Source organism: Musa acuminata, chromosome BXJ1-6 (genome assembly GCF_036884655.1).
Source record: "Musa acuminata AAA Group cultivar baxijiao chromosome BXJ1-6, Cavendish_Baxijiao_AAA, whole genome shotgun sequence".
Taxonomy (NCBI): domain Eukaryota; kingdom Viridiplantae; phylum Streptophyta; class Magnoliopsida; order Zingiberales; family Musaceae; genus Musa; species Musa acuminata.
The window spans coordinates 10486892-10514529 of record NC_088332.1 but is presented as its reverse complement, the minus strand read 5'-3'; the positions used below and the strand labels follow the sequence as shown (position 1 = coordinate 10514529).

General features: G+C 40.3%; 5 protein-coding genes across 5 annotated transcripts; 1 reads left to right on the top strand and 4 right to left on the bottom strand.

The window, feature by feature from the left end:
* Positions 1 to 3589: 3589 nt before the first annotated feature.
* LOC135677418 (uncharacterized) lies at positions 3590 to 5416 on the bottom strand. Its single transcript, XM_065189772.1, has one exon. The coding sequence runs from the start codon at positions 5414 to 5416 to the stop codon at positions 3590 to 3592; it is 1827 nt and encodes a 608-aa protein (XP_065045844.1).
* Positions 5417 to 6041: 625 nt separating this feature from the next.
* Positions 6042 to 16426, bottom strand: LOC135586643 (acetolactate synthase small subunit 1, chloroplastic-like). Its single transcript, XM_065187107.1, has 12 exons — positions 16108 to 16426; positions 14797 to 15010; positions 13503 to 13586; positions 9746 to 9814; positions 9554 to 9637; positions 9306 to 9455; positions 8471 to 8557; positions 7855 to 7959; positions 7646 to 7768; positions 7422 to 7574; positions 6582 to 6647; positions 6042 to 6335 (listed from the first exon to the last, which is right to left on the bottom strand). Exons 1-12 carry the CDS (start codon positions 16353 to 16355, stop codon positions 6252 to 6254), a joined length of 1467 nt encoding a protein of 488 aa, XP_065043179.1. The 5' UTR covers positions 16356 to 16426; the 3' UTR covers positions 6042 to 6251.
* Positions 16427 to 18603: 2177 nt separating this feature from the next.
* Positions 18604 to 19352, top strand: LOC135676196 (uncharacterized). The gene has a single exon (XM_065187106.1). It carries the CDS (start codon positions 18676 to 18678, stop codon positions 19222 to 19224), a length of 549 nt encoding a protein of 182 aa, XP_065043178.1. The 5' UTR covers positions 18604 to 18675; the 3' UTR covers positions 19225 to 19352.
* LOC135676195 (uncharacterized) lies at positions 19337 to 24496 on the bottom strand. Its single transcript, XM_065187105.1, has 8 exons — positions 24131 to 24496; positions 23812 to 23874; positions 23621 to 23716; positions 22694 to 22741; positions 21396 to 21467; positions 20031 to 20089; positions 19765 to 19855; positions 19337 to 19613 (listed from the first exon to the last, which is right to left on the bottom strand). Exons 1-8 carry the CDS (start codon positions 24461 to 24463, stop codon positions 19452 to 19454), a joined length of 924 nt encoding a protein of 307 aa, XP_065043177.1. The 5' UTR covers positions 24464 to 24496; the 3' UTR covers positions 19337 to 19451.
* Positions 24497 to 25024: 528 nt separating this feature from the next.
* On the bottom strand, positions 25025 to 26689 carry LOC135677708 (cytochrome b561 and DOMON domain-containing protein At3g07570-like). The gene is made up of 4 exons (XM_065190083.1): positions 26382 to 26689; positions 25910 to 26312; positions 25522 to 25835; positions 25025 to 25436 (listed from the first exon to the last, which is right to left on the bottom strand). Exons 1-4 carry the CDS (start codon positions 26562 to 26564, stop codon positions 25203 to 25205), a joined length of 1134 nt encoding a protein of 377 aa, XP_065046155.1. The 5' UTR covers positions 26565 to 26689; the 3' UTR covers positions 25025 to 25202.
* Between the last annotated feature and the right edge of the window lie 949 nt (positions 26690 to 27638).

Sequence of the window (27638 nt, the reverse complement as noted above, 5' to 3'; positions counted from 1 at the left end):
CTTGCTCAAGAACCAAATAATAGGTCACCGATGATATGTCTCCATATACTCGATCGTAAAATTTTAATATCTAATTAGTATACAGTCACATATCAATCGAGGATTAGGCGAACTAAGGTTTATTCAAAATCAAGAGTTGTCTCAACTCTTATATCCCTTTCGATGATAAAATTGTCTTACAACTCCCTATGGAAAGTTTCTAAGACAGTCAGTGGTCTTACGTCTGTCTCTCCATGGATAATTTCTCGTGGGTCGGTCTAAGCAAAGACAGTAAATGATTGACTCAGCATAACCCAATCCAATCCAATCTTTTTCTTTTTGCTTTTGAAGGAAGGGAAGGGTAATAGCAGTTCCAAAAACGAAAGAAGAAGAAGAAGAAGAAGAAGAAGAAGAAGAAGAAGAATCTATTTCCGATCTTCCTGATACAGTAGTGATTCCCATCGTCAGCTTCAAACGGAGAAGCTTCGTTCATTCCGGTGATCATCAAATCAAAGCCTTCCCTTTCGTTTCGTTTCGTTTCGTTGCTCCCAAGGGCCAAAGACGAAGTTGACATTGCAGGTTCCCTTCACTTGGCCATCTTCCCTCAGCTCCCCTTTGTCCTTTTCTGTACTCTGCTCACCACCACTTTCGCACATGATTTGGTTCTCCAATCTCGCTTTCACTTCTGAAAGATCTCAGTACACACATATGCACATATAGGAATCATCTACAAGTCTGTAATTGATATAGAAATCACGACAATTAAGTTGGGGATTTCGAATCATCTTCTAGAAGGCTATAATTGATATGGAAATCACGACAATTAAGTTAAGAGTTTCAAAGTAATAAATGATATAGAAATCACGGCAGTTAGGTCGGGTTTCGAAATAAAATTCGATAAATCATCGAGCACGAATCATCATCTACAAGGCTATAATTGATATTAGAAATCACGACAATTAGAAATAAAATCCGACAAATCATTAAGCACGATCACAAAAATCGCCACGAGAACAAAAAAAAAAAAAAAGTGTGAAGAAGGGAAAGCTTAGATTTCCCCTCAATGGCTGTTCAAGCTTTAGTGGACTCACGGGATCTTGTACTGTGTACTGTGGAAGATGCCAACTCCATGTTCTCTGCACTGTTTCTTGTGCCATTTCCTGTTTCATCCTGTGTAAAGGAGAATCACATTACTGATTGGTTCAGCAAGGAATTCTGAGTATTAGTTTCGAAAGTATTGCATGGATTTCTAGTATACCAAGTGACCTGAATAAGATTAGTGGTATGTAAATAATAAAAAGAGACTTGACTAATACAAATCATATAGTTTACCTCAAATGGTGGAGACACCATTGTGTCAGGCTATGCTATGCCCTTGATATCATTTTCAAGCTACAAGAAAGCAGCAGGGAGATGATGGCCAACCTTGATCCACGTACCTCACAACACATCACATGTGTGTTTGTGATCTGGATGCTGAGATGCTCTTCACCAACTGTATGAACTGAACCTGGTCTTGAACAGCATCTCAGCATTCACTCACTCACTCTCATGGGGAATGAGACACCCACTCCCATCTGCTGCTGTTGGGCGGTTGCTCCAGTGAACACTTTGATCTTGTTCGTGAAGATGAGTGCAAAAAAAGGCACCTTTTGTCCTGTGGCCGATTCAAGTTCTTTAATGCAGCAGTAATAGATCCACCACGATCACATGTGATGTGGTTGACATTGTTGGCTTGGTTCTTGTGTTTCCAGTCGAAGATCTGGAGACATGCAACCCCATCCTTGTGGCTTGCTTGCTTAGGAATCAACAGAAGCAGCATGTAGTTGCTAACAGCTGAATCTAGTGTTCCTGCGTAGGGCCAACTAAAAGCAGGTCAAACCATTATAACATTTGCATCATGATCAATCCAATTCAATTGAATGCAACTATAAGATGATGATGATGGAACACAGTCAATTACCGGTTAACTCTAAGATGATGAGCTGCATCTTTTTCTCATTACAGAAATTTGAAAAATCTCATCTGAGAACTTCTCTGAGATGCTTTGTGGCAAATAAAATTATACAAAAAGAAGCTTATAAAACCTTTGGATTTATTGCAAATTCTCAATGTTTTTCATTTCATCAAACTTCCTGAGAGAATTATAGTTTCGATGCCATACCTTCCAGGCCTTGACCTATTCGACAGTTCCCATCCTCATCTTGAAGATATTGGACAGATCCAAATGTCTTTCTATGTGCGAGTAATCTTCTCCATTATTCTTAAAATAGAAATGCTGATACCATTTGGTGAGGTCCCTTGCTCTTGTGACATGTTCCTTCCTCAAACAGAGAGACTGGGTTTCTGAAGCAGCACAAGGTCACATGTTTTGTCATAATAAAGCTTTGAATCTTGTATATGAAAAAAAATCAATTGGAAAGAGGGTGCAATGGAGCTTCACCAATTCTTAAAAGAGAGCAAAGACAATGTCACCATCTATGATACAAGACCCGAATTCTAGGCAATATTTAATGCACATGCCAGATGTTTGAGAAAAGAACTCATAGGAAAATTTCCCAATTATTTCCGTTGACAATTAAATACAATATTATTCCTCGAGCATGCGCTTAATACAACTTTTTATTGGGAACAGAAAAACAACAGAATGTACACTTTAAATTGACTTGCAGTCTAGGATTAGCTTAAGAACACGGAGTCATGTTAACCGGAACCACTGGTGTACTCACCTGATTCTAACAATGCAAGATTTCTAAAGAGGAGCAAAATATGGAATGTTGGTATCGGTAACCATGAGAATTTGCAGATGATATAAACGAGATTATCAACTTATTTGATGTCCAATATATTTTTGTGGCAAACATGGGAAATGAATTTGCACATAGCCAAGCATCAAATATGGGAATGGGGAATTACATTTTTGGTAATACTCTGCTCTAACAACAAGTATCTATTTCTTCCTTGTAAAAGTAATCTATTAATTATAATACTTCAAAGGAAGAGTATTTTACCTTCAAAGGCTCTGCACCCATCCACATTGGAAGCTCTATCTGGGATCAATGTTCAAGACCTAGACCAAGGTAGACATGATTGTTAGCATTCACTTCTTTTTCTCTGAGGTACATGATGAGGATTCAGAAAGTTATTGTACATTAAATTAGATGACATAGACAATTAAAGAATGATTATTTCAGTGTTAAAGAGAAAATAGTCAGAAACCTCATTGAAAAGATGGTTTCTCATTGTAATAGTGTATTAGATAGCCATTACATTCATCTATAGTTGCAAATTGCAGATTAGTTACCAAATACCAACTGCATAACTTCAACAGCCTGCATAAAAGAGCCTAAATTCAAAGACAGAATAAAAGCAAGTCCTGCAAGCATTATAGTAGGCTACTTTATGTGATGACTGCTGTTTCCCTGTCAATAATTTGTATCCCAATATCAACTCAGTTCATCCAAGAAAAGTAGGAATGTAGCATTCATGAAAAGAACATGATATCACATCTCATAGTTCATCCAAGAAAAAAAAATTGAAGACTATGTAAAAACTTGGTCTAAGATTCTAAAATACAAGGGATTTCAATAAGTGAGAAAAGCAAAACATCTCATACTTCAAATAAGTGGGTTTTGTAGAACAATGTCCAATCAGAATCACCAGAAGAGTCCAGCACAAGCCCCTCCATGCCAATGGATTCTGCACATGAGATAGGTCCTCGTGGAGAAACTTCTGTTTCACTCCTTTTAGCTTCAGACACAAACTCAACATGTCCAAAACCAACTGGTGCAATAGTTTCTGTTGGATTCTTTAAAATGGAGCTGCTACTTCCACAGTCAGACTTAAGATCAGGAATGGATGCTCCTCTGTGTTCTTCATGGTGAACAAAGTTGTCATCATCTGAAAGCCACTGGCAGTGATCCAACTTCCCCATCTCCAAGACCCTACTGATAGGTTCCTCTCTCCACGATACCCTTGTTTGAGAACTAGGTAAAACCTCTTCTTTAGCAGAAGCATCCTTTACAATAGAGATCCTATCACAGTAGAGATTCTGCAAATGATTAAAATCTACAGAGTTTGACGTATGACATCGAAACTGGAAACTAAGCCCAGGCAATGGTGCTCGACAACTTGTATCATTGCTTAGTGGCTCCGGTGACAAGCTAACGTTTTCAAGAGACTCTGCCATTGCATCCATCTTAAAATCACCCAGATCATATTTCTTTCTTGAACTCGAAAAAGACAATGGCTTGCCGGTAACATGGCCTTCAATCCAAGAGTTCCCAGAAAACAGCGAGTTCTCTAAGACAGAGCAATTATGATGTCGTCCCGTCTCTTGCTGAGGCCTAATACGTTTGGTTTTGGATGTCTTTGCGATCCCCAGGATCATAGAGAAAGGACTGACACTACCACCAGTACTAGGAGTTTTCTGAATTCCAATACCAGATGACAGTGTTGTTTCTAAACTTGGAGAATCGAGGCTCATCAACCCACTGAGTTCAGGTGATTTCTCCCTGATAGAATTATCAGGAAAAAACCTCCAAGATCCACGATCAGGTGAAGTTCTGTTCCCCATCAACAACTCATCTTTGTGCATACCTTCTCCATCTTTACAAGGAGAAAGAAGCCAATCCACAGAAGCTTCAGCGGCAAGAACTTTAGAACTAGAATTGAAACTGCTATCGAGAGCCATATCAACATTCTCTGAAGGTGAAGAAAGCCAATGCATGGATGCCTCCGCTGGAGGAGGAGGAGGGAGTGTTACAGAAGCCTGAGTTCGATCAGTACGTCCAACATGAACCTTTTCAACCTCCGGCTCCCTTCCGCCGACGGTAAGTATGCCTCTTGCCCTACATTTCCTCCGGTCGCGCACTCTGGCGATCACATGGCCTGCAGCGAAGCATACAGGTGTCACAGCCACTGCAGAGGCCTTCACGGGAACCTCCGGCGAAATGGATGCTTCAACGGGAGGAATGGTGGCTGAAGTCGGTGTACTCATCAACTTCTCAAAATTCTTGCAGTTGGAGATATGTTTCCTCTTATTGCACCGCTGAAAGAGATCCGCGTTTCTTGGATTCGATGCTTTCCTCGATACGAGCTGCTTGTCGGCTTCAACATCGGACTTTGATGCGTTCTTTTGGAAGGTTTGATACCTCGAGGGGATCGTAGGGTTCTTGGAGTTGGAGGGTACATTCCTAGAATTCGAAGGGGCCGATCGGTGAGTTATCGGCGCTGGCTTCGACCGGGCTAGCGATTCTTTGTCAGAGGAATGAGAGAGCAAGAATCTGAAGCACCCCCCTGTGGGTGCCTCCGAGGAGCCCAGAGGAGGAGGAACGGAGCCGCCGTTGAGATCCTTCAATGGATTTCTACTCTGTGTCGGCTTCTTCTTGGCCTCCGATTTCTTCATCAAACACTCCTTGTAGCTCCTCTTCCCCATCTCGGAATGGATCCGTTGGCAAAATGGAATTCTTTTAAAGCGAGACGAGGCAGGCTTTTCCGCTCGGCCTCGAGTTTTCGACCCGAATCGATCGCCGCCATGTCCAGGGAGGAGGAATGCTTCAAACGATCGGGGCTCTCCATGGCGCCAAACTGATAGGAATTTGACGGTGAGATCGGCGACGGCAGCATGAGATGGACGGCTCGATTTCTCCCTTTAGCGCCACGCTGCTGTTCCGCCCGTTGGCGGCAGCATACAAGAAAAAGAATCCAAGAGAAGGCCAAAACAACGTACCGCCATTAGCGTCTGCGTCTCCCGCCGCTCCGGAGTTGCGCCATGGGGAAGAAGGAGATGGAGAAGATCGCCGACCCTAACTCTCAAATCGAAACAAAACCCCATATTTGGAGCTAATCTGTTTGCCCTGTCGGTGTTGAGAGCAACCGAATTAGAAGATTAAATAAAATATTATAAAATGATAATTAAACATCGAACGAAATAGAAAGGGATGCATATAGCATTCGAATTCACCCACCTATATAACCATCACGTTACCAAGCCAATCCCTTGTGACCATAACAATTGGGATTGCATAATCTTGTCAACACCCATCCAAATCCTCATGATCTAATCGAAGAATACAATTTGGGACATCAATTCCAGAATGGGTATTACAATTATGTGCTAGGAAATCAGCTACAGTACCAAGAAGGGGTCTCTTCCCATCTTCTTTGATATCTAAACCACTTACAAAAAGAGAACCATAAAAGAACTCTGATAGGAAAAGCGATCGATTTATTCACATCCGGGCTGCCTATTTGATCGCAAAACAGAGGAGCTATATTGGAAGAGCATAACCACGTAGATAATTGGAATTAACACCGGACTCTCTAATTAGAGCGACCCGACCGGTTCGTGCCACCTGAGACAAATGCGACCAGAAACAAGTTTTTCGATCAAACAGTTGTCCATGAAAAATAATTAGATGCATGCACATATATACATCGTTCAACAATAAAAATGAATCAGACATTGAAGTGTAGTTAAAACAAAATGAAGCTGGCCAAGGCTGATGAATTATCTGGTACATGTTAGAAAACGGACGACGACCAGCATATAATTTGAAAATTAAGTCACAGAAGCATAAACTGAATAAAAGGAATGATACCTCACAGATGCCATAGGGCTCCAATAACCTTTGCAGTGCGACCATCTTGTTCAAATCTCCAGTGAGCTACAATAAATGTTACAACTGTCAAATGATTTGCACATTTTTTGGCATAAGTATTCAAATAACAAACTTTCATGTTCAATGGTATTTTTTGAGTATGTTCTACAGTCGATGATCTCTTAAACTAAACAAATAGTTAAGCTGAAGGAAAAAAAGGAAAATAGTTATCCTATGTAATAGTTAAGAGATTTTTGGCAGATGAATGAGAAACAGGATTGTGATTGTTTAATGCATCAACCATTAGAGCTGCGTACAGGTTAACATGGTCGATTGAGGATATGGTCATGCGCAAGAAAATTGGAGAATCGGTGTCAAGGCCCAAGAGTAAATCCACACATTAAAAAGATTACTTAATAGCCTCCACTGAAAAGCTAGGCTAACTATATGTGGTTCCATATAGACAAATGATGACATCTGAAAAGCTAGGTTAACTGTATGTGGTTCGATCTATAACTTAATAGCAATAAGAAACAAATTGTATTAGGAGTTTCAAACTTAACTGAAAGAATATAATCAGGCGAAACTAAATTTTAATTCTGATAACCGCCTCCACTGTCTTGGTTTAAACATTTTATTATAGACTGAAAGAATATAATCAGGCGAAACTAAATTGTGATTCTGATAACCACCTCCACTGTCTTGGTTTAAGCATTGTATTATAGATTCAACAAAACCAGCTTAATGCAGCAGTCTGCTCACTCCACATGGAAAGTAAATAATGAAAATTCACCACCAGAATGAAAAGTATTGATCTAGAGAGCTGATTCAAAACACAACCTCAAGTGTGATTGTATGACCAGAAACATCCACAGCTTTTGCTCTAAAAATCTCAGCGATGTCTAGGATATCTCTTCGGGCAGCAGTGTTTACAGCAACCTTTATAAGCATCAGCTCTCGTTCAGCAAAAGGCAAATGAGTGATATCGTGAACCTGAATGTGTCAACTTAAGAGACTAAGAATGTAATTCGGGCCAGCTCGTCAAGGCATTGAATTTAATTTACCTCATGGACATCAATAAGCTTGTAAATCTGCTGTACTAACTTTTCAATAGTTTCATCAGTTCCAGGGACCACCGTAGTAATACAAGATATACCTTCCTTTTCAGCTGGACCAACAGCAAGACTCTGTCAAGAAAGGGAGTCTAAGCAATTCACATGAACATTTAAACCAGCAAAAGTAAAAAAGTAAACAGACGTTGACAACAAGCAACCTGAATATTGTAACCCCTGCGAGAGAACACCCCAGTGACAATGTTCAGGACCCCAGGAATGTCATTTACGAGGATGGATAAAGTATGTGAACGAAGTCCACTTGACTGGGAGAAAATATAAATCAAGCACAGATTGTATGTACTTCAAATAAGTTAGTCAAATTTTAGCAGAGCAAGCCTCTATGATAAATGCAATAACATAATAAATTCAAGAAATTTGAACATTAAACTCAAAGTATTCTGATAAACCACTCGTGGAGCCTGCCAGCACCATGTGCTGGGATAAAAAAAAATTGCAAAGTCCAAAAGAGAAATCAGATATTCACTAAAGACTTGGTAATTTATTTCTGAAACATGAACTTAAATCATCATTCCACAAATGATCTAACTCGTCAACAGCCACTGGAAACAGTTTGTAGCTAATTGACGAACCGATCCAAATACGTGAAGGTTCAAATACATGTTCCTAAATAATCGTGTTAAAAAATTGTTACATCTGTGACTTCAACATAGGTAAAAGAACAAGTATCTCCAATATCTTGAACAAAATGAATTGAGTTTAATCACACTATCCACAGATAGTGTAATGTAATAAGGCAAAAAAGAGTAAACTTACATCTTCATCATCAAGAACGCCCCAATGTGCATCAAGAACTTGATTGACCACAAAACCATTGTAGGGATCCACCGGATAAACATCTCCCTTCAATTATTATAAATCATCAGTCACTGTTCAACAAAGCTATATACTAATATCCGTGTGAATCTAGAAAAAATGCATCTAAAAGATAGCTACTCTTTCAGAATGGGAAGAATGTTTAGCTAGTGTTGGAATGTTTGGAAGGAGATAATCAGGCAACTTTTGTTGGATTATAACCAGCTTTGAACTTTTTTCATCTTTGTTCTGTGGGCTGGTTCCTTTTATGTAGATACTGTTTTGTTTACTTTGTTTTCCTTTTTATTTTGGTCTACCTTCTCTATATTTCAATCATTCGGCCATTTAAAACAACGATGTTGGTTTTCCCTTCCAGATTTACTCCAGAAATAAAGAAAGAACAGTGCATATGAATTTTGATACATAATCCATTTTATGTTTTAAGGATATTCATGCTTGAAAGATATTCAATGTTTTAACAAACTCCGACAGGTACAAGTATTCTTAATATGTTGTAATCTCCAAACATCATATTTGCTTAAATTATAACCCTTCAGTAAGTTTGTGTCCTTTGATTACCCCCTTGTACTTAACTAGAATGAGTAAATGATTGCAAGTCAGGTAAAATATGATTCTATCATAAACCCAATCAGCATTTGTTCCTATCAGAATTATTCCACGTGATGTAATTTATTGTAAAAACTCCCCTCCAGAAGTATAAGGTCAATCTAAGGAGAACCAACACATCTTCTTGATAGCCATTGACTGTTGAGAAAAAAGGGAAAAGATAACCAACTCCAGATGATTGTTCCAAGTCGCCACTGAATGTTCCACTGGGAGACTGAAGAATAGTCATGGGACTCATGCTCTCAAGGTCTGGATAAGAAGCAGCAGAGAATCTCCAGAAAGGGGCTGTGTCTCCAATTTTTTCCCTCCTTAAAGCAATCTACAGGAAGAACTAATTTGGAATTCAGAACAAATTCAGAACCTTGCCCAGAAGAAACAAGAAAGGAGACAACCATTTAAAATTATTGTAGTCATAACCTTGCCAGTTCGAGCAATTTCCTTGATCCCAAACTTGCTCAGGCTCCTCTGAACTGCAACTATTTTCCCAGGATCTCCAGTTACCTGCACTCATAGATATTAAATAGTTAGGCCTCAGATACTCATAACTAAAACAGAACAGAGAAATAATGTTGCAATTATCACAAAAGCAGAAGGTTAAATGAATATGACCTCTATAGTAATAGAATTTTCTGAAATATCAACTACTTTTGCTCTAAAAATATCAACCAAGCCCAACACCTGCAGATAGAAAGCAAGCAACATATGAGAATAAAACAATATAATAGAAGAAAGACAAATTGATGCAAGGAACTAAACAAAAACGCAACATCAATATCATCATTAGACCAGCACCTCTGTCACACCCTCAAAATAACATCCTAGAGGTGTGAACCTATCATAAAATAGAATATTTTTCAATCATCCACAATCCAAACCCATGATCCAAAACATAAAATTTGAAGACACCAAAATAATTCAATTCTCATTCACACACATTATATAACTTGTGTAGTTTATAATTATTCAACACATCACTTGATAACTCCATAAAACCCAAGGCCAATTCAAAATTATTAACAACCACTTATAAACTCACAAGATCAATGAAACACCATAAATACAAGAATGGATGAGATATATTTATACATGTTGGAGAGACTCATTAGGGTGAAAAGACAATGCCTATTCAAGTGAAATGTTATATCTTTTCGAATGAAAGGTTATGTCTGTTCGCTCGAAAGGACATGTATATTTGAGTGAAAAATATTCATTCATTTAGAAAACCCTACCATTTCAACAATAACACCTCTATTAGCTTGTGAGTGTTATTGGGATATGACAACTATCGGTTAGGATAACATGAAATTGAATCTTTTACGTGAAACATGTGGTTTTGATGCGTAAGATTATGATTTCTTTTGTGTCAGTAAAGGATGTCACGGTAGATGGAGTTGAGATCCATGCTAGCAGCACATCAATATGTAACGATTTATGTTGTCAAGGTCCACTCCATGACAACGATAAACGACTAAGGCTAATAAATTGATGTGCTGCTACTTTTACCTTGTTTTCTCCTACGTATTATTATTTATAAGACACTCTTTTCTTTTCTCACTCATGGATTCCATCACCCACTCGTAGAGAGATATTTTCTCTCACAAATTAAGGAAAGAAAATGATTAAAGTAGCAAGAAGAACTCAGACGCTGCTTGTAATCATACAATGAAGACCCGATGCTCGACCTAGACACTGTGATTGGATCCACCAGCCATGCGAACATCTCCTTTGTATAATGTCACATCAATGTATGGCGATGGGGGAGCCTCGATGACATTCAAGTAAGAAAATTCATATTATTTATCATTTTTGTTTATAATAAAAAAATTATTCCATTTAATTTTACTAGTGCAATGCTTGTAGGTAGTGATATACCGCAAGCAGATTGGAAGAAATTAGAGACATTAAAATTCTCGGAGTGACCTGACGATACTTCATGTTTATTTCTCTAAATCTGCTTGCGGCATCACTGCCTATCAGCATTGCAGTAGAAAAATTCAAAAGAATAATTATTTATTATAAACTAAAAATAACAAGAAAAACAATATAATTGTCTTATTTGGATGCCATTAGAGTCTCATTGCCACACGTTGATGGGACACTATACAAAAAGAAGATGTTCGTATGACCGGTGGACTCGACCTTAGGGTCAGATCGAGCATTGAGACTTCAATTTTGTTTGACTACAAACGGTGCTCGAGCTATTCTTCCTGCTTGAGTCGCTCTTTATCCTTAATCTGTGAGAGAAAATATCTCTCTATGACTTGGATTATGGAATCCATGAGTGATATACAAATGAGAGAATTGAGGTAAAAGAGATTAATGTGGTGCTTCAGATGGGGGAATCCGTCGTCGAGAACATAGGATTCTCCATCACCACAGTGATCCAAGAACGTCAACGAAAATACATTCATCGATCATGGTCGCTTGGCCATGAACCACCGATCTACTTCTTAGATCAAAAGAAGAAAGAAGAAAGGTGGAGAAGTGTAATAGAAAGATGAATCACCAGAGAGGAGGGATAGGAGACAACCTTGCTCGGTGCTTGGTGAGGGAGAAGCCTCCATGGTCATCGATATTTATAAGATCCGTCTTAGTCCAATACCTTGAATTTAATCATCAAATCTTTTTTATCATTTAATTAATGCACAATACCTTTAATTTCTTTTTAAATGAATAGATAGCTGTTTGTACTCAATTATGCTACTTGGGTCCCTAATTTAATGACGTCTGGCCAATTAAATAAGATGGGTATCGGAGAGAGAATCCAATTTCTCATGTTGACCTCATTAATGACCTCGGGACTATTCAATGCACCAAAGTAGTTGCCAACCACCTAAAAAATAAATCATTTGCATTCTTAATGTTCTCTTATGTGATAAATAAATGGTAAGGCTTTGTTAGGAAAGACATCCGAAGAATATTGAATCCTTAAAAGTTATTTGGACTGAAACGATTAATGGAAACTACAAGGCATGGATGGGCCCCACTATCACGGACTTAGTTGGAATTGCCTAAGTCATGAGGTACCCTTGCGGTAAAGTCATGGACTTAGCTGGAGTTGCCTAAGTCGTGAAGCACATTTGCGCCAACTCCTTGGACTTAGCTGAGATTGCTTAAGTCATGAAGCGCCCTTGCGACATATGCGTCCGCAAAGGGTCAACCTAGTTGCAACCTCATACAGGTCCCGAAGGACCTGCGAAACAGAAAGTTGATTAGTTTGAAAACAAGTGACGGACAAGTCTCGACGTCTCACGAAGAGGGGAGCTTTACAAGCAATTCAGCGAGCACTTTAAGTGCAAGAGAGAAAAGAGAGGAAGGAGAAAACAAGGACTTTAGAAGGTAGAACGAACAGTTGCAAGTCCACAAACAACTGCTCACCGGGTGCCAGGCGCGAAAGCAAATTCCCGTCAAGTTAACGTGCGAACTTGTGAAGATTGTTCAACGCCCGACACTATACCGAAGCCTCATCCCTCATGGTGCCACCCGGGGAGTTCCAGGGTGCTGAGATAGCTGACGTTTTGCATACGGTTGCGGTCTGCAGAAAACAGGCTGTGGCACGTGAAAATGGAGCCATTTTGGGGCAGTTTGGTCCGACGCGATGAGCAGTCGCACTGTAGTGCTATGAACTATCGTTGCTTACATTTTTCAAGCAAAAACACACAAAACCAAGGCAAAACATGCTATCATGTCTCTGTACAAGCATGCAAAAGCGACGTACGGTTCGTTGAACGATGTTGTTGTGGGTGCGCGACGATCGTTCGTGACACCACGGAAAAGGAGGATGCAACGCAGGTAGGCCCGTAAAGTGATTGGATCTGATTCGATCACATAACGTATGCTCGTGCAATTCGAACACGATCCGTCTGCAACTGCTTTGGATCGGATCAGGTCGAAACCTAAACTCTAAATCTTACTGCATTCTCCAGTACACCAATAACGGTCGAATTCCCCAACCGACTAAAGGACTAGAACGATGAAAAAATAATAAAAAGGAAAACAATAAAGAGTAAAAGTAGTCGTTACCATCCTGCGCCAGAAATGAAAATGGAAAATGTTATGCTTATGGAGCCATGACGAGCTCTAGAGGTATGTTGTGTCCGTCCAGTAATGGGTGGAATTATGTTATAAGCAAGCAATGTATGATAATAAAACTCCATTTTCTCTTCCACATTTTCTTAATTCTATTCTTCCAAATCACTAGTCAGTTAAGAATGCCTTTTATCTCATTGGGACCAAACATTAATTAGGATCTTAATGGATAAATTACTTGTGGTCAATTCCCTAAACCTACACAGAACACAAGTATTAATGAAAGCCCTCTAAACTGGAAAGTCAGCAAGGACAGAAGTTAATAACAAGGATGTACCTCTGGGCGCCTGTGGTGGTCCACACTGAGTTTTATAAGCATCAATTCTCGTTCCACTTGTGGCTCTCTTGAGAGATCTTCAACCTAGTAATCACATGGGAGTCACCCATTATAACAAGAACTCTTAACAACATAGATTATTGAGTCAACCTATAGAAATGAGATAGTTTCAAAAACTCCAGGTTTAATAGATAAGAACAAAATTCAAATATGCGAAACTAAGTTTCCCAATGCTAGGAACATCGTAAAATCTACATGTTTGGCATAGAAACTAGCTGTTGCTGGACAGGTAAGGGATCCTTCCTTCCCGAAGAACTAGCTTTTGCCTCATGGATGTCATGAAGCATGAAGAAATTGATGACAAGTCATTTTTTCAACTAAAAATTTGACATACCTCAATTCCGAATTTTAGGCATTAGGATTTACAAAACTACAGATGACCATTTTATTTTAGCAAGACCAAGCATGTCTATAATTGATCGCTTAATTTGTTCACTAAGAGGTAATGACCACTTAGAAAAAATGCGACCAAAATTCCTGTAGAAGCACACTTTCAGGTACCATCCACTAATTTTGGTAATGTCTGCAAAATATCCCAATGAAAGGTTTGCAATAATTTCAGGTACCATCCACTAATTTTGGTAACGCCTGCAAAATATTCAATGAAAGGTTTGCAATACTGTCTGGTACAATCTAGTATGGGCAGTAATTACCGGTCTGATAGCTTTCCACTATGCAGACCAGAATAAAGGAAGATATGCCAGTCTGACGGTCTAATGGTATGCCGGTGCCACCCGGTATAGGAAGATATAGGCTCTGTATTCACCAGTTCTTTTTTTGTTTTTCTAGTTTTTTCAGACTTTTCCAGCATATACACTCAACATACTGGTATAGACCAGTAGTCTTGACCTATACAGTACCAATGCACAAAGTTGCAAACCTTTTAAGATTGCAAACATTGGAACCATCTTGAATAACAAAATGAGAAGTCCCTTGAGGAACTTGACAGCCACAACTCTATATTTTTTTCTGTGATGCATGATGATAATTTGGTTTAACCAGATTATGGCTTACAAGGTGGTCTACTTCAGATTACTTATCCAGTCAATTTGAAATGAAAAATATTAGCTTCTTCAAGATGAAATAACATGGCATCATAATTCTCCAATCGGAGGCAGTTTTGACCAAAGTAGAGTAGTTGTAAAATATAAATGATTAAAGCCAAGAATTCAAAAGAAATCTAATTGTGCAAATGCAACTGCTGCAGGCAATTACTATAAGAAGGGAAAACTACCTTTAAAACATTCACAAGCTTATAAAGCTGCTCGACAACTTGTTGCAACACTTTCTCGGTGCCTGAGACAGCTATAGTGAACAACGCCTTGTCCGTATTCAAGCCGACAGCTAGTGACTCAATGTTGTATCCTCTTCTAGCAAAAACCCCAGCTATTCGATTTATCATTCCACTTTCATCCCCAACAAAGACCGAAATTGTATGGCGTCTCACCCTATATTAGTGAAAATACTAGTCATTCAGAACTTTCAACTCTGATAAAGGATAACAGTCGTCTAGAACTTTAAAAATAAACAAGCAAAGTTTGGTGGCCTTCAGGTGTAAAAACAAATTCAGTGGGCTTAAATGGTACAAGATTGGGAAAATGTAGATATACTTTTCGTAAGAAAAAAGGTAGAGAAAAGGAAGAAAATAATGCGGTGATTCATGGCTTTGTGGAGCTACAAACTGGGTAGCTTCATATTTGATTTTTATCTGGAATAGGAGAGCTGTCTGTGACAAAACTGAAATCTAAAGATAAGAGAAAACTATCAGTGGAGATACAAAGAATAGAGAACGAGGAATTAGGACCCTAGCTATCGAAGACCTCGACAACAATCAGAAAATACATATGACGATATTGGCAAGCAATTTGAATTAAATCATAATATTGGTCTTGGTCACCGTTCGATGTATCATTCAGGTTATTTTCAGATAATCTGCAACATTGATCCATGATGATGATACGAAAAAATACATAAAAATAAGAAACTTTTGCATATAATCACCACTTCACAACTATAAAGCAATCACAATCAGACAAAAATTTTCTCGGTAGCCAATACCTCAGAAAAAGCTATTAACAGTGTGAAATTACCACAACGCAGTTCATTCCACCAAGCACTCATCCAACACACAGACGTTCTTTTACAATGCTATCGATGCCCATCTTCTCATCTGAAACTGCTGGAAGAGCATGAACTGATACAACCGTTAAAAGGACCCTTATATGTGCCTATATAAGAGATCAGCTGTCTAAAGCTTCCAGACCCTCGATGGTTAACTCTCATCTTTTTTTGCAACATTATGCTTGCTGACCGCGCCAATCTCGATCGTATCAACATAATAAGCTAGTGAGCCAACAAATTCCTCCTCCTAAAACATGCATCACAACTAGACGACGACAAAAACCAACTTTAAAAGGCAAGCAATGAAACCCCGCCCGCTAATCGAACAAAACCGGCAAAACGATCAAGACCAAGACACAACGAACTCGGATCACCACAAGAACCCAATCCGCGTTGAAAGGTAAAAGAGGAGGATGAGCTTTACGGGTCATGACGCGTCGGAGGTGGCAAAGGGCTCAAGGGCGGCGGCGTCGTCTCGCCGCTACAATCCTCAGCGCCGGAGGCGTGGATGTCCGCGAACCCACCCCGGGGTCTCGATCTTAGCGCCACGGCCCCGGGTAAATCGCCGGTCCTGGTTGTCCCCCTCCCGGGCACCAAATCCCTGCGCGATCGATGTCCCGCGAAAGGTTTCGTCATCATCGAGGACGACGGCAGAAAAGTGGCGACCGCCATGGCTGCGAATCCGCGACTGAGAGAGAGAGAGAGAGAGGCGGTCAATTGGCGGTCATGGAAGAAACGTCGGAGGCACGTCGGGAAACGTGAATTGACGAGTTTGCCCATAAATCACAGATATGTTTTTCTTGGTTTTTATGCTGACAAAAATATTATTAATTGTATTATTTTTCTTTCCTTAAATTTATTTAACTTCTTTCACTAATTTATTTATTGTAATTATAATATTAGAATATTTCATCTATTGCAGCTCACAAAAATTGGCCACATAACACATCTAAAATTAATTGTTCTCTCATTTGTATTTATAAGAAACGTTAAAAATTCATTTGGCCAATAAATTGCTATAATGTGCTGCTACTTTTTATCTTATTTTCTCTTATATATTTTTATTTAAGGGCACCTTTTTGTTGGGGTAAACAACTTTTAAGTCGTGGTCTCAGGATCGACGCGGCTTGGTTCGGGTCCGGATGGCGGGGATCTTCCTGGGACGCTCCGACCAATTGCTGAGGTGACCGATCACGGTGTTCCGATTAGGACGAGATCGTCGTTTCCACCGGGAGAGAACTCTCGCCTGTGCTTTTGGTGGATGACCTTCGCCTTTGCACCTGCACCAAGGTCGGTCGGGGGGCTTAACCCGACCCCTCCGACAATCAAGTCAATGGATGATCTTAGAGGTTTTTCTTTTTTTCCCCCTTCCTTTTCTCGGAGCGCGAGGGTTTTTATAGTGGGAGTTACCATTGCCTAATGTGACTGCCTGCAGGGAGCAGGATCGTACTTCTGGTAGCGTCTGATATCAACGTTGCCGTGGCACGAGGGATCGAGCCTGAGAATGTTAATGTGCCTCGATCGACGTTTTCGATTCGAGTTGACCAAGTGTTGTCAGATTAACAGAGGCGTGAGGTGTCGTCTGTGACAGCTGACGTCACCCGAGTCTCGTTGTCGTTATTACCCCCGTCACCTCTTTTCTCGCCTCTTTTCTCACTCACGGATTAAGAAACGAAAGTGATTGAAATAGTAAGAAGAACTCATACACCGCTTGTAATCGAACGATGAAGACCCGATGCTCAACTCAGACACTGTGATTGGATCCACCAGCCATTGCAACATCTCCTTTCGTACAATGTCACATCAACGTATGGCGATGGGGAAGCCTCAATCACATCCAAGTAAGAAAATTAATATTATTTATCCTTTTTGAGCTTATAATAAAAAATTATTCCGTGCAATGCTTTTAGGTAGTTTATTTATTATAAACTAATTTTCTTAATTGGATGCCATTAGAATCTCATTGCCATGCGTTGCTGGGACATTGTACAAAAAGAAAATGTTCGTATGGCCAGTGGACTCGATCGCAGAGTTAGATCGAGCATTGAGATTTCAAGTTTGTTCGACTACAAGCAGTGTTCGAACTATTCTTACTACTGCTCGAATCACTCTTTATGCTTAATCCATGAGAGAAGATATCTCTTTATGACTTGGATCGTAGAATCAAATGAGAGAGATTTACGATGGAATTCGTTGTCAAGAATATAGGATTCTCCATCCACATGATGATCCAAGAACGTCAACGAAAATACCTTCATCGATCATGATCGTTTGAGGAGAAAGGAAGAGAATAATAACCTTGCTCGGTGAGGAGGGAGAAGCCTCCATGGCTGTCGATATTTATAAGACCCGTCATGTCATAATCCAATACCTTGAATTTAATCATCAAATCTTTTTGATCATTTAATTAATGTACAAGACCTTTAATTTCTTTTTAATGGGTGTTTGTACTACGTGGGTCCCTGATTTATTGACATCTAGCCAATTAAATAAGACGGGTATCCAATATCTCATCTCGACCTCATTTAATGAATGATCTCTTCTTGACTGTTCAATGCACGGGAGGATGCAACACGGGTAGGGCCCGTAAAGAGATCCGATCCGATCACATAAGGTATGCTCGTGCAATCCGAACCCGATCCGTCCATAAACTGCTTCGGGTCGGATCAGGTCGACACCTAAACTCTAAATCTTACTACATCCTCGGGCACACCAGTAACGGTCCAATTCCCCAACCGACGAAAGGACTCGCTCGACGAAAGAAGAAAGCAGAACGAAGACTGAAAAATAGAGAGTGAAAGTAGCCGTTACCATCCCGCGCCAGGTGTCGTCAGCATCTTCCAACGGTCGAATTCCATGCCTCATCTTAGAGCCTTTAAATACAGCCATCGGGGCCTCTTCCCTTGACACACTACTACTGCTCCGTTGTCTTCTCACTCTTGGTCAGTTGTCGAGCGGGAATCTTTTTGCTTTTCCGTGAATCAGATCCACGATGGGGATGATGTCCATCACCTCCGCGGCCCCGGAGGCGTCCTCGCCGGCGCACTGCCGAGCCCACAAGGCCTTCCTCCTCAGCAACTACGTGCTGCTGGGCGCCGCCTCCAGCTGCATCTTCCTCACCCTCTCCCTCCGCCTCCTCCCCTCGGCCTGCGGCTTCCTCCTCATACTCCTCCAGGCGCTCACCATCGCCGCCGCGATCGCAGGCTGCGCGGCGGCCTCCTCCGGCTCCTCCACTCGCTGGTACGGCGCCCACATGGTCGCCACCGTCCTGGCCGCCATCCTCCAGGGGGCCGTCGCCGTGCTGGTGTTCACGAGGACGTCGGACTTCCTGGCGGAGGGGCTCAAGTCGTACGTGAGGGAGGAGGACGGGGCGGTGATACTGAGGATGGTGGGGGGCCTGTGCGTGGTCATCTTCTGCATGGAGTGGGTGGTGATGGCGCTGGCCTTCGTGTTGAGGTACTACGCCTATGTGGATGGGGGAAGCGCCAAGGTGCAGCAGGGGGAGTATACCACCGGTACATGGCAGCCGTTCCAGGTCTGAAACCATAGTTGTGGCTTGAGAGCAGAGAATTAATTGTATGGGCTGTTGGCAGATGCATTTATGTTGCTGTAACTCCGATTTGTTATTTATTCTAATCGATCAGTGAGATCTGTTGATTTGAAGAATTCCATATTAAACATGTTTAATCTATTCTTGACATGGGCAGCATTCTGGCAATATGAAAACCTGAAAACATAATCTATTGTAAGGTGTCTTGTTCCTCCAACCTATCTTCTTCTCACAGCAGTAGTAGTAGCAGTAGTTGGTGCCCGCTGTGCTACTTGCCCTTGAGAAGTAGATTGCCCAGCAACTTGTTGTTCCTCTGGCATGTTCATGGCTTGTGTCATGGCATTCATCACGATGAAGCCAAGAGGAACTAAATACATCCACTGCATGTATGACAAAAATTATAAAGGAAATGAATAGTCGGGTATTGATAAAACAGAAATGAGCAGCTGATAAATACAACACTTCACTTTTCTACAACAAACATGCTGGGAAATTGAGAAAATGAGATTATAATAAGGTGGCACAACTCACATATTTAGCCCAAAAAGATTTTTCAGGTGGCTTCACACCTTCACCAAGTCCATCCTCCCCGGCAAGCAATTCTTCGGCAAATGTTGGAGTTCTGAAAGTATAAAGAAATTTGACACCATGGACAAACTTGTTTACGATTTCCAACAACAACCCACCACCATCATTTATGGAATAACTTGAGAACTTCAATATCAAGTATTAAATCATTAGGTAATTCTATCGTATAACAAATTCATTCACAGAAAATTTATATATACATGGGTTACCTTGGAGCTTGCTCACTATTCTTCAGGACTGTATAGGATGTGAATGACCATTTTGCAGGCTGAAAGCAACATGAGAAGTAAATGATTATCCCTTTATGAATATCTTCAAAAACAATATCAGCAGAAGAAACCACATCTGTCTGTGTTTAATTAAAGATTCAAGCGAATCAGATCTGCTTCTAATAATGATTTCATGGATATTTTCTTAATTTAACCTATAGAGCAGCCCGCAAACAGAGATAAATTATGTTTTGCAAGCATAAGCTTTTAAAAATAGTTCATATCCCCAGAAACACTGAAAGCAATGAGAAAAGGTAAAATCACTCAGAAGTTTTGAGTTATGTCATGTAACCGTATGGTTTTCCAAAGTGATACATCATAACGATCGAAAAAATATTCTAAACAACTAGAAACAGTCACCAAGAATATAACTCCTTCATAATCCTCAAAATTATGGCACGTGGAAATTTAAGTGCCAATGACCACACTTGTCGATTATCACAATGATCATTCGTCCATGTATCTATAGAAAAAATAGCAAAAGAATTCTAGCTTATCATCCAGAATTTAATGTTCTAGTAAGTTTTTTTGTGAAAAATATTTATTTATCAAACTTTGTGTAACATAGAGCACTAATAACATAGATTAACCTCATCAACTTGTTCAGATCTTACTCGACAGAGTAGCAAGACATACACAGTTTGTGTTGTTACTTTCTTCTAATTATGCTATGTGCAGGAGACCGACATAACTGCCCTTCTTTAGTTTCACTTCTACATTTTACTATGTCAACAAAAAACTCTGTGAAACTTGAGCAGTGATCTAGCTCTCATTTAAATATCTGTAGCTTCTTACTATTACCCAATGACGATAGTTCAACTTGACTGAGCTAATTGTTTCAAATAAAGCAACTATCCATTTCACTCCGTTTTATGAATAATCTTAATTTCAGCAGTATAAATGCCTCAATTACACTTCATAAGTTCACTACTCAGTCTCAGCAAATCACTATTCTCATTGTTTCATTCAACGTTCTTTTATCGTGTGACAACTATGCTGAACAATTGGCGTAAGCTGCAAATCAAGCCAACTATGACAAGCCAAAATAAACTTTCATCTAAGAGAAATAATGGAATTTGACTATCAATTTGTGATTTGGTATGGGGTTAAACAAAGCATTTGACGTGATTTTGGTGTTACTTTTCTGTAAAGCACTTGACAGCAATTACAGCCATAATATCCATCTCATATAATAGACAAACCCAATATAAATCACTCCTACCAGACAATGAACTGCCAGTGTTGGATTTTAGAGTTCTAAAAGCTACTTGGGGGCATAAACTATCAAAAGAGATAAGAACATACGTATCTCAGTAATCGAGGATATCGGCATGCTCCAGCAGAACCATAATTAACTGCAATGATGTTCACACCATCCTGTAAAAGAAATTGCAATACATGATGTACAAGATGCAACAGTCATCTACAGAAACAGAAAGTTTGAGTTAAATGAACTTTAGAAAGTTGTGATCAGCTCTTTCACTATTAGGAAATGGATGGATTAATTGATAGCATCTTTGTGTCAGGAAACAAGCTGAATACATACTGACAATCATATTTCCTGATTGCCAAATAGTGACAATGCAAATGTATATAACCAACTCTTCTCACCAAACAAATAAGACAGAACAGTATTCTGTATCGTAGCTATGTATAGTTGCAACAAGGTAATAAATCCCTCCAAACCCTCAATCTAATAGTTTCTTATATGGACGCATAAAGTAGAATTCTGGTTTGTATCCATAACAATGTCTGATTTAGTAAGAAAAAATTTGAGGATATGAGATACCATAGGCAAAAAATGGACAAGGACACTTTTAGGAGGTCAAGAAAATACAGGTGTTATAATATTAAATTTATCAATATGTTTCATCATTCAGTGACAGTTGTAGAAAATCAATAAAATCTAGAACTGAAATTATTGTGATGAGTAAATTAAATGTTGGAGAGTTCCAACTAGCACAAAGGGAAATTAAATAGAGGAATAATGAGTAGGAAGCCTACAAACAGAGCCTCCAACGCTTTAACAAAAAACATAAATATAAGTTAGAGACATGTCACAGAAAGTCGATATATATCCGTAGAAGCTAACGTTTTGGGAGCGTTTCAATTGCAAAAAGTAAGAAAACAAGGCACAGAATTGCCCCAAAAGTGAATGCTAGCACAGATGGCAATAATATAAAGAAAAAAAAAAAGAACAATACACCAAAAGAGAATTATTTTATATTCAATAGAAGTAAGACTAATCAAATCTGAATCTGATAGCCACTTCATAGCTTATGAACATCTCCAGCAACATTATAGAGATATCCGTAAGATATGGAGATATAAATGTTAAACAAGAGACCTAAGCAAGATTCAGGTTTTTTATTGCCGTAAAATTTTCTAAAGCATAGGTTCCATAGTAAATCTTGCCCCATTGGAGTCCTACAGGTTGGTATTTAACATGATTAATTCCACTATACAAATTTCTAAGAATATATAAGACACCAAAACTGGGAAAATGACCTAACTGAAAACAAATAACTCAAAACTATAGTTCCACAGTGAACTGAGCATTTATAATATATGTCAAAACAAAGAGTGGGATTCAGAGCAGTTACCGTATGAATAACAAAGTGTTCATCCAAACTCTCCCGGGGAATGCAGCGCTGGAAGAAAAAGTTGAGAGTTAGATGAATAATAATCATTGTGCTAAATGGCTCTGTAAAAGAAAATCCATCAAGACTACTATGATGAATAAGCACAATGACTTCTTGTGCAATATACTAATACCACATGAGTCAGAAACTTGGCTTTCTTATAGCACCTTAACAAAAGTTGGTTCTACAAACTATTATAGCGCCTTAATAAAAGTTGGTTCTACAAAGTCCAAACAACCATAAAGAAATCAAATAATTTGGAATTTCATCATATTCTGACACAATAGATTATTCATATGGACACGCCAACCCTAGTAGTAAATTTGGACACAAATAAAGTGGATTTTTCTGTTCAATTCTGGAAATTTGATGATTGCCTGCTCTGAAGCATATTAGTTGAACAATGGTGGACTACTAACAAAAGGTTTTTCTTCTCTTTTACAAAGATTTTAGGTGCCAGGTCATATGAATTGGGCATCTCAGAGAAAACAAAAAAAGTGCAACTACAATGTAAATGTTGGTGGTAATACAAATTTCATAGCTGAAATTTCATTCTCACCACATAAAGATGTTGGGTAGCTAGACCCACCCTTACCAATATGGCACAGGAATTAAAACAAACATCATAAAGCTAGTTACACTAGAGAATAAACCTAGAGAAGGTAATATGTAAGTGTACGGATCTCATCTTATCTTAAACTCCTGTATTTTCATAACTGTTCATTGTCCAGACAAAAAAATTGCATTTTATTGCTGCCTCTTAGGTTCAACAACAATTATTTCTATGTTGCAAGTAAATCCATACTCCTCTAAAGTGTCAAAACAGAAAATCACGCAAACACAATTTAAAAACCAGGAAGATTAGCAAATGAAGCAATGCTAACTCACAGCTCTGACTGATGAAATAACATAATCTTCTCCGGAAGGATTCAACACATTCGATGGTACTCTGATCGTATAATGACCGTCTTCTTTCAATAGCCTCTGCAGGAAAACAAACTTAATATCTTCACTAAGCCTATTCTAAAGCACATATGCCTACTCATAGAACACAAAGGAATAGGTTACAAAATATTTACTTCAAAAGCTCGCTTTTCTCCTTCCGTAAGCGCATTCCTCGAGAACCGAAGCTTTGTTAGAGTCTGTCATTAAGTCCAGCATCAGCTGATGGATCTTTTAGAAAACATAGGTCAATTCAAGGCATCTATATATATTTACTAAATCCATCGATAATTCAATCAACCCAGACACCATAAGCACTCTCATCATCCCGACAAGAAATCAACTGGACAAGAATAACATTGCCACCCAAGCACAAAGGCTAGAAACAGATCCCAGCGACAGACGGAAAAAAGGAGAGTGGGAGACGGGAAGGGGGAGAGGTCAAGAACCACCGACCTGTCCTCCATGGCTCCAAGATTTAAGGCGGGCCGTGAAAGTTCCTGCAGGCGAGAATTCAGAACCTCCAAGGTTGTGCTCCAGGGAGAATTGTACCGAATTCGAGTCCGCAGAGCCGGATGGCGGGTCAAGATCGGGTCTCCGGCGGATCGGCGACCGGACGGGGTTCGTCGAGGGCTTGGGGCCGGCGGCCGGCCGGCCACCCTCGAGCCCGAACTCCTCGTCGTCCTGCAGCAACTCGTCGGACTGGAAGCCACGGGCGATCCAGATCGGGAGGAGGATGACCAGAGCGAAGAGCGCCAAAGATCGTCCGCAACACCAACCCTCGCTCATCTCCGCCCTCTCGCGTGCGCTCCCAAGTAAAATGCCAACTTTGCCCAAACCATGATCTCTATCTCTTATTGGACAAGTGCAACGCGAGCCGGTCCGGTTCGACCCGGCAAAAAATGAACCGGTGAGCCATCCTGCCCAAATGCTCGGCTCATTTTGGCCTAATTTTAATTTTTATTGATTATTTGCAATCCTACTCAGTAAATAATTAATAGAAAAAGAAAATTGCACTGCTTATGTTTATTCATAAAAAAATTTTATTATATTTTAGACTAATTATATATTACCTCTTATAATTATCAAAAAATTAATCTTATTATTTTAAATTTTTAATCCTATAAAATTATCTTTTTAACGTTGTATAAGGATTTTAATGTTTTTAAAAATATATAAAATATGAATGTTAAAGGAAACTAATTATAAAGGATAATATGTAATTAATCCTCATAATATTTTTCTTATAAAAATTATTAAAGTATAAAAAAAATCTAATATATTGTAGAAAACTTTATAAAAATTCATGTAAAATTATTCTAAATATTTAGAAAATTTCATCTTATTATCCAAAAACCAAAGTAGATTCCAAAATGTGTGATGTAAATCGTTGAAGGACACACATTAACATATCACCGCTACTCTTTTACATAGAAAGCAGAGAGAGAGGCCAACGCCGCACAGTCCCAACACGGTGAGCGACACAGCTATTTCTTCCTCGGTGATGACAGCAACAGCTCCACACGTCTCACTCCTCGCTCGCGCACCTTCTGAGCTCCAGAAATATGGCGATGAACCCCCACACCGCCACGAAAACGCCATAGCCAATGTTCCACGACTTGGTCTCCTCGGCTATCCTGAAGCCGTAGAATACGTTCGCCACCGCACACACCACGGCGGCCCTGCCGACGTAGTGGTGGTACCAGTTCCAGTTCTTCCTCACCTTGGATGCTTTGCCGGGGCGAGCAAGCAGGGCGGTCACCTGCAGAGTTTAGAGCCATGCTTGTTATTGGTATATCTGGTAAGCATTTTGTCAAACAATTGGTATACTACCGATGTGTACTGACCTGAAGGCAGCCACCGACTAGAATGGCAATGCCGAGGCCCTCGTGGGCGCCCACGCCGCTGATGCCGTCGTCGTCGAGGCCGAACCCAAGTATGACCCCGGCCAGGCCCAGTCCGAATCCAAGCCCTTGGATCGACAGGTGGGAGTAGAACCAGAGCGGATCCCAGTTCTTGAAGTAGCGCGCCACCACGATGCCGATAGGCATCAGCACACCCCACCCCAGCATCACTAGAAGCGCGTGCTTCCTCTCCGCTCCGAACGCCCCCTCGCCTCCCTCCTCCTCCTCGCTGCCGCCGCTGGCCGAGGTCGCCACCCCTGCCCGCACATGCAATGGATCAGCTGCAACGCGAACGCACCTCACCCACCGGCTAGTACGCGCACGCACTCACCCAGGGCGGTGTAATTTACGGAGATGGAGTTTTCGTCACGTTGCTCCGGCAAGAGAAAGGTCGGGGAGGAGGGGAAGCCGTTGTCGGGGCCGACCGCGAAGATGAGGTAGGGCGGCGGCTGGTCGACGTTGAGCTGGAAACCGAGGTACAACCGCGACGACTGCAGCGCCACGACCGGCGTCCCTTGCAGCAACAGATCGCCCTGGTCCGGCGGGCACTCGCTGGACTTCTTCCCGCCGAGACTATACTGCTTGGCGATCCCGGCGCCGGAGCCAGTAATCCACCCGGCGATCGCGCTGCTCCCGACCATCCTGCCGTCGCCGGAGAAGCCGACCGCGACGTACGACTTGGGGTCGGCGGCCGACAGGACGAAGCTCCAGATGCCCGGACCAGCCTTGGCATACTGTAGGAGTCAGAACAAGAGAAGGTTAGCGTTGCTTCGACAAAGCACGTAAGGGATGGGGATACGTACTCTCAAGACAAAGTTGGCTGATCTCAGCGGAGTGAGGCAGCTGAGGAAGGTGGTGTTAATGACAGGGATGAGACGGGCGACGGTGAGCTTTGAAGCGCAGGAGTCAGATGACTGAGACTCGACAATGGAGAGACAGAAGAAGGAGGAGGAGATAAGGAGGACATGAACGAGAGAGGTCTTCATCTTCTATCTCTGCTGATGCAGTGGAAGGAAGGTTCACATGACACAGCTCAAGTGTCACATACTATGGTGCAACTCCATTAGCGAGCTACCTCGGTTTATACATCATCTCTCCCGACTCATGAACAGCTCAATGAGCATGGGATGTGCGGACTCCATTAACACTTGATCTAAATGTATAATCGATGACAAGCGTGGAGGCCACGCGCTCCCTGTCACGGCCATGTGGATTGACTGCTGGATTGGCATCTTCTTCTTCTTCTCTATGTGGTTCTGCCATTAAACCTTTACTGATGACAAGCTTTTTTTGTTATGAGAGAGAGAGAGAGAGAGAGAGAGAGAGAGAGAGAGAGAGAGAGTACTTTGAGTTTGGGAAACATGGCTTACTAGTACTAGCACAGCATGTGACCATTGCCTCGGAGTTGTAATTACTTTTGTCTGTGGCAGAAACGACTAGTGAATATGATAAGACGAGTGTTGTTTAAGATCTGAGCTTGAGATGCTCGATTTAGGTGACTGACCTCTACAATATTTATGTGTTTGGAATCTAACATTTACAAATGATGTGCGAATATCAATTTAATTTAATTTAAGTTATTCGATTCTTTCAATATTTATTAATATATTTTTTTATCTTTTTATTTTCTTCTCATATATAAATATTTTTTAACACTATGATCAAACTTGAAAGAAGCTTTTCTTCACTTTACTTTCTCGTTAAATCGATCCATTTTATACATGTGCTCTTTAAATTATCTTTTCTTCTCTTCCATCTCTTTCTTTATTATATTCGTCTTCTCGACATCTATGTCATCACCCTCCTCTTCCTCACCTTCGATCTATTCCTCTTTCGTCTTCTGCTTTTTCAAGAATTTTATAATTATAAAATTAATATTTATGAAAAAAAAAAGAACATCTTAGATAAAAATGACTATGAATGACACCATATAATAAAAAATAATTATGAAAAAATTTATATGATAAATTATCCTTTATTTTTTCTTTGGACACACATACACACACTCTCTCTCTCTCTCTCTCCCCCCATCTTTTAGATATCTAAATAATGTGTGCATT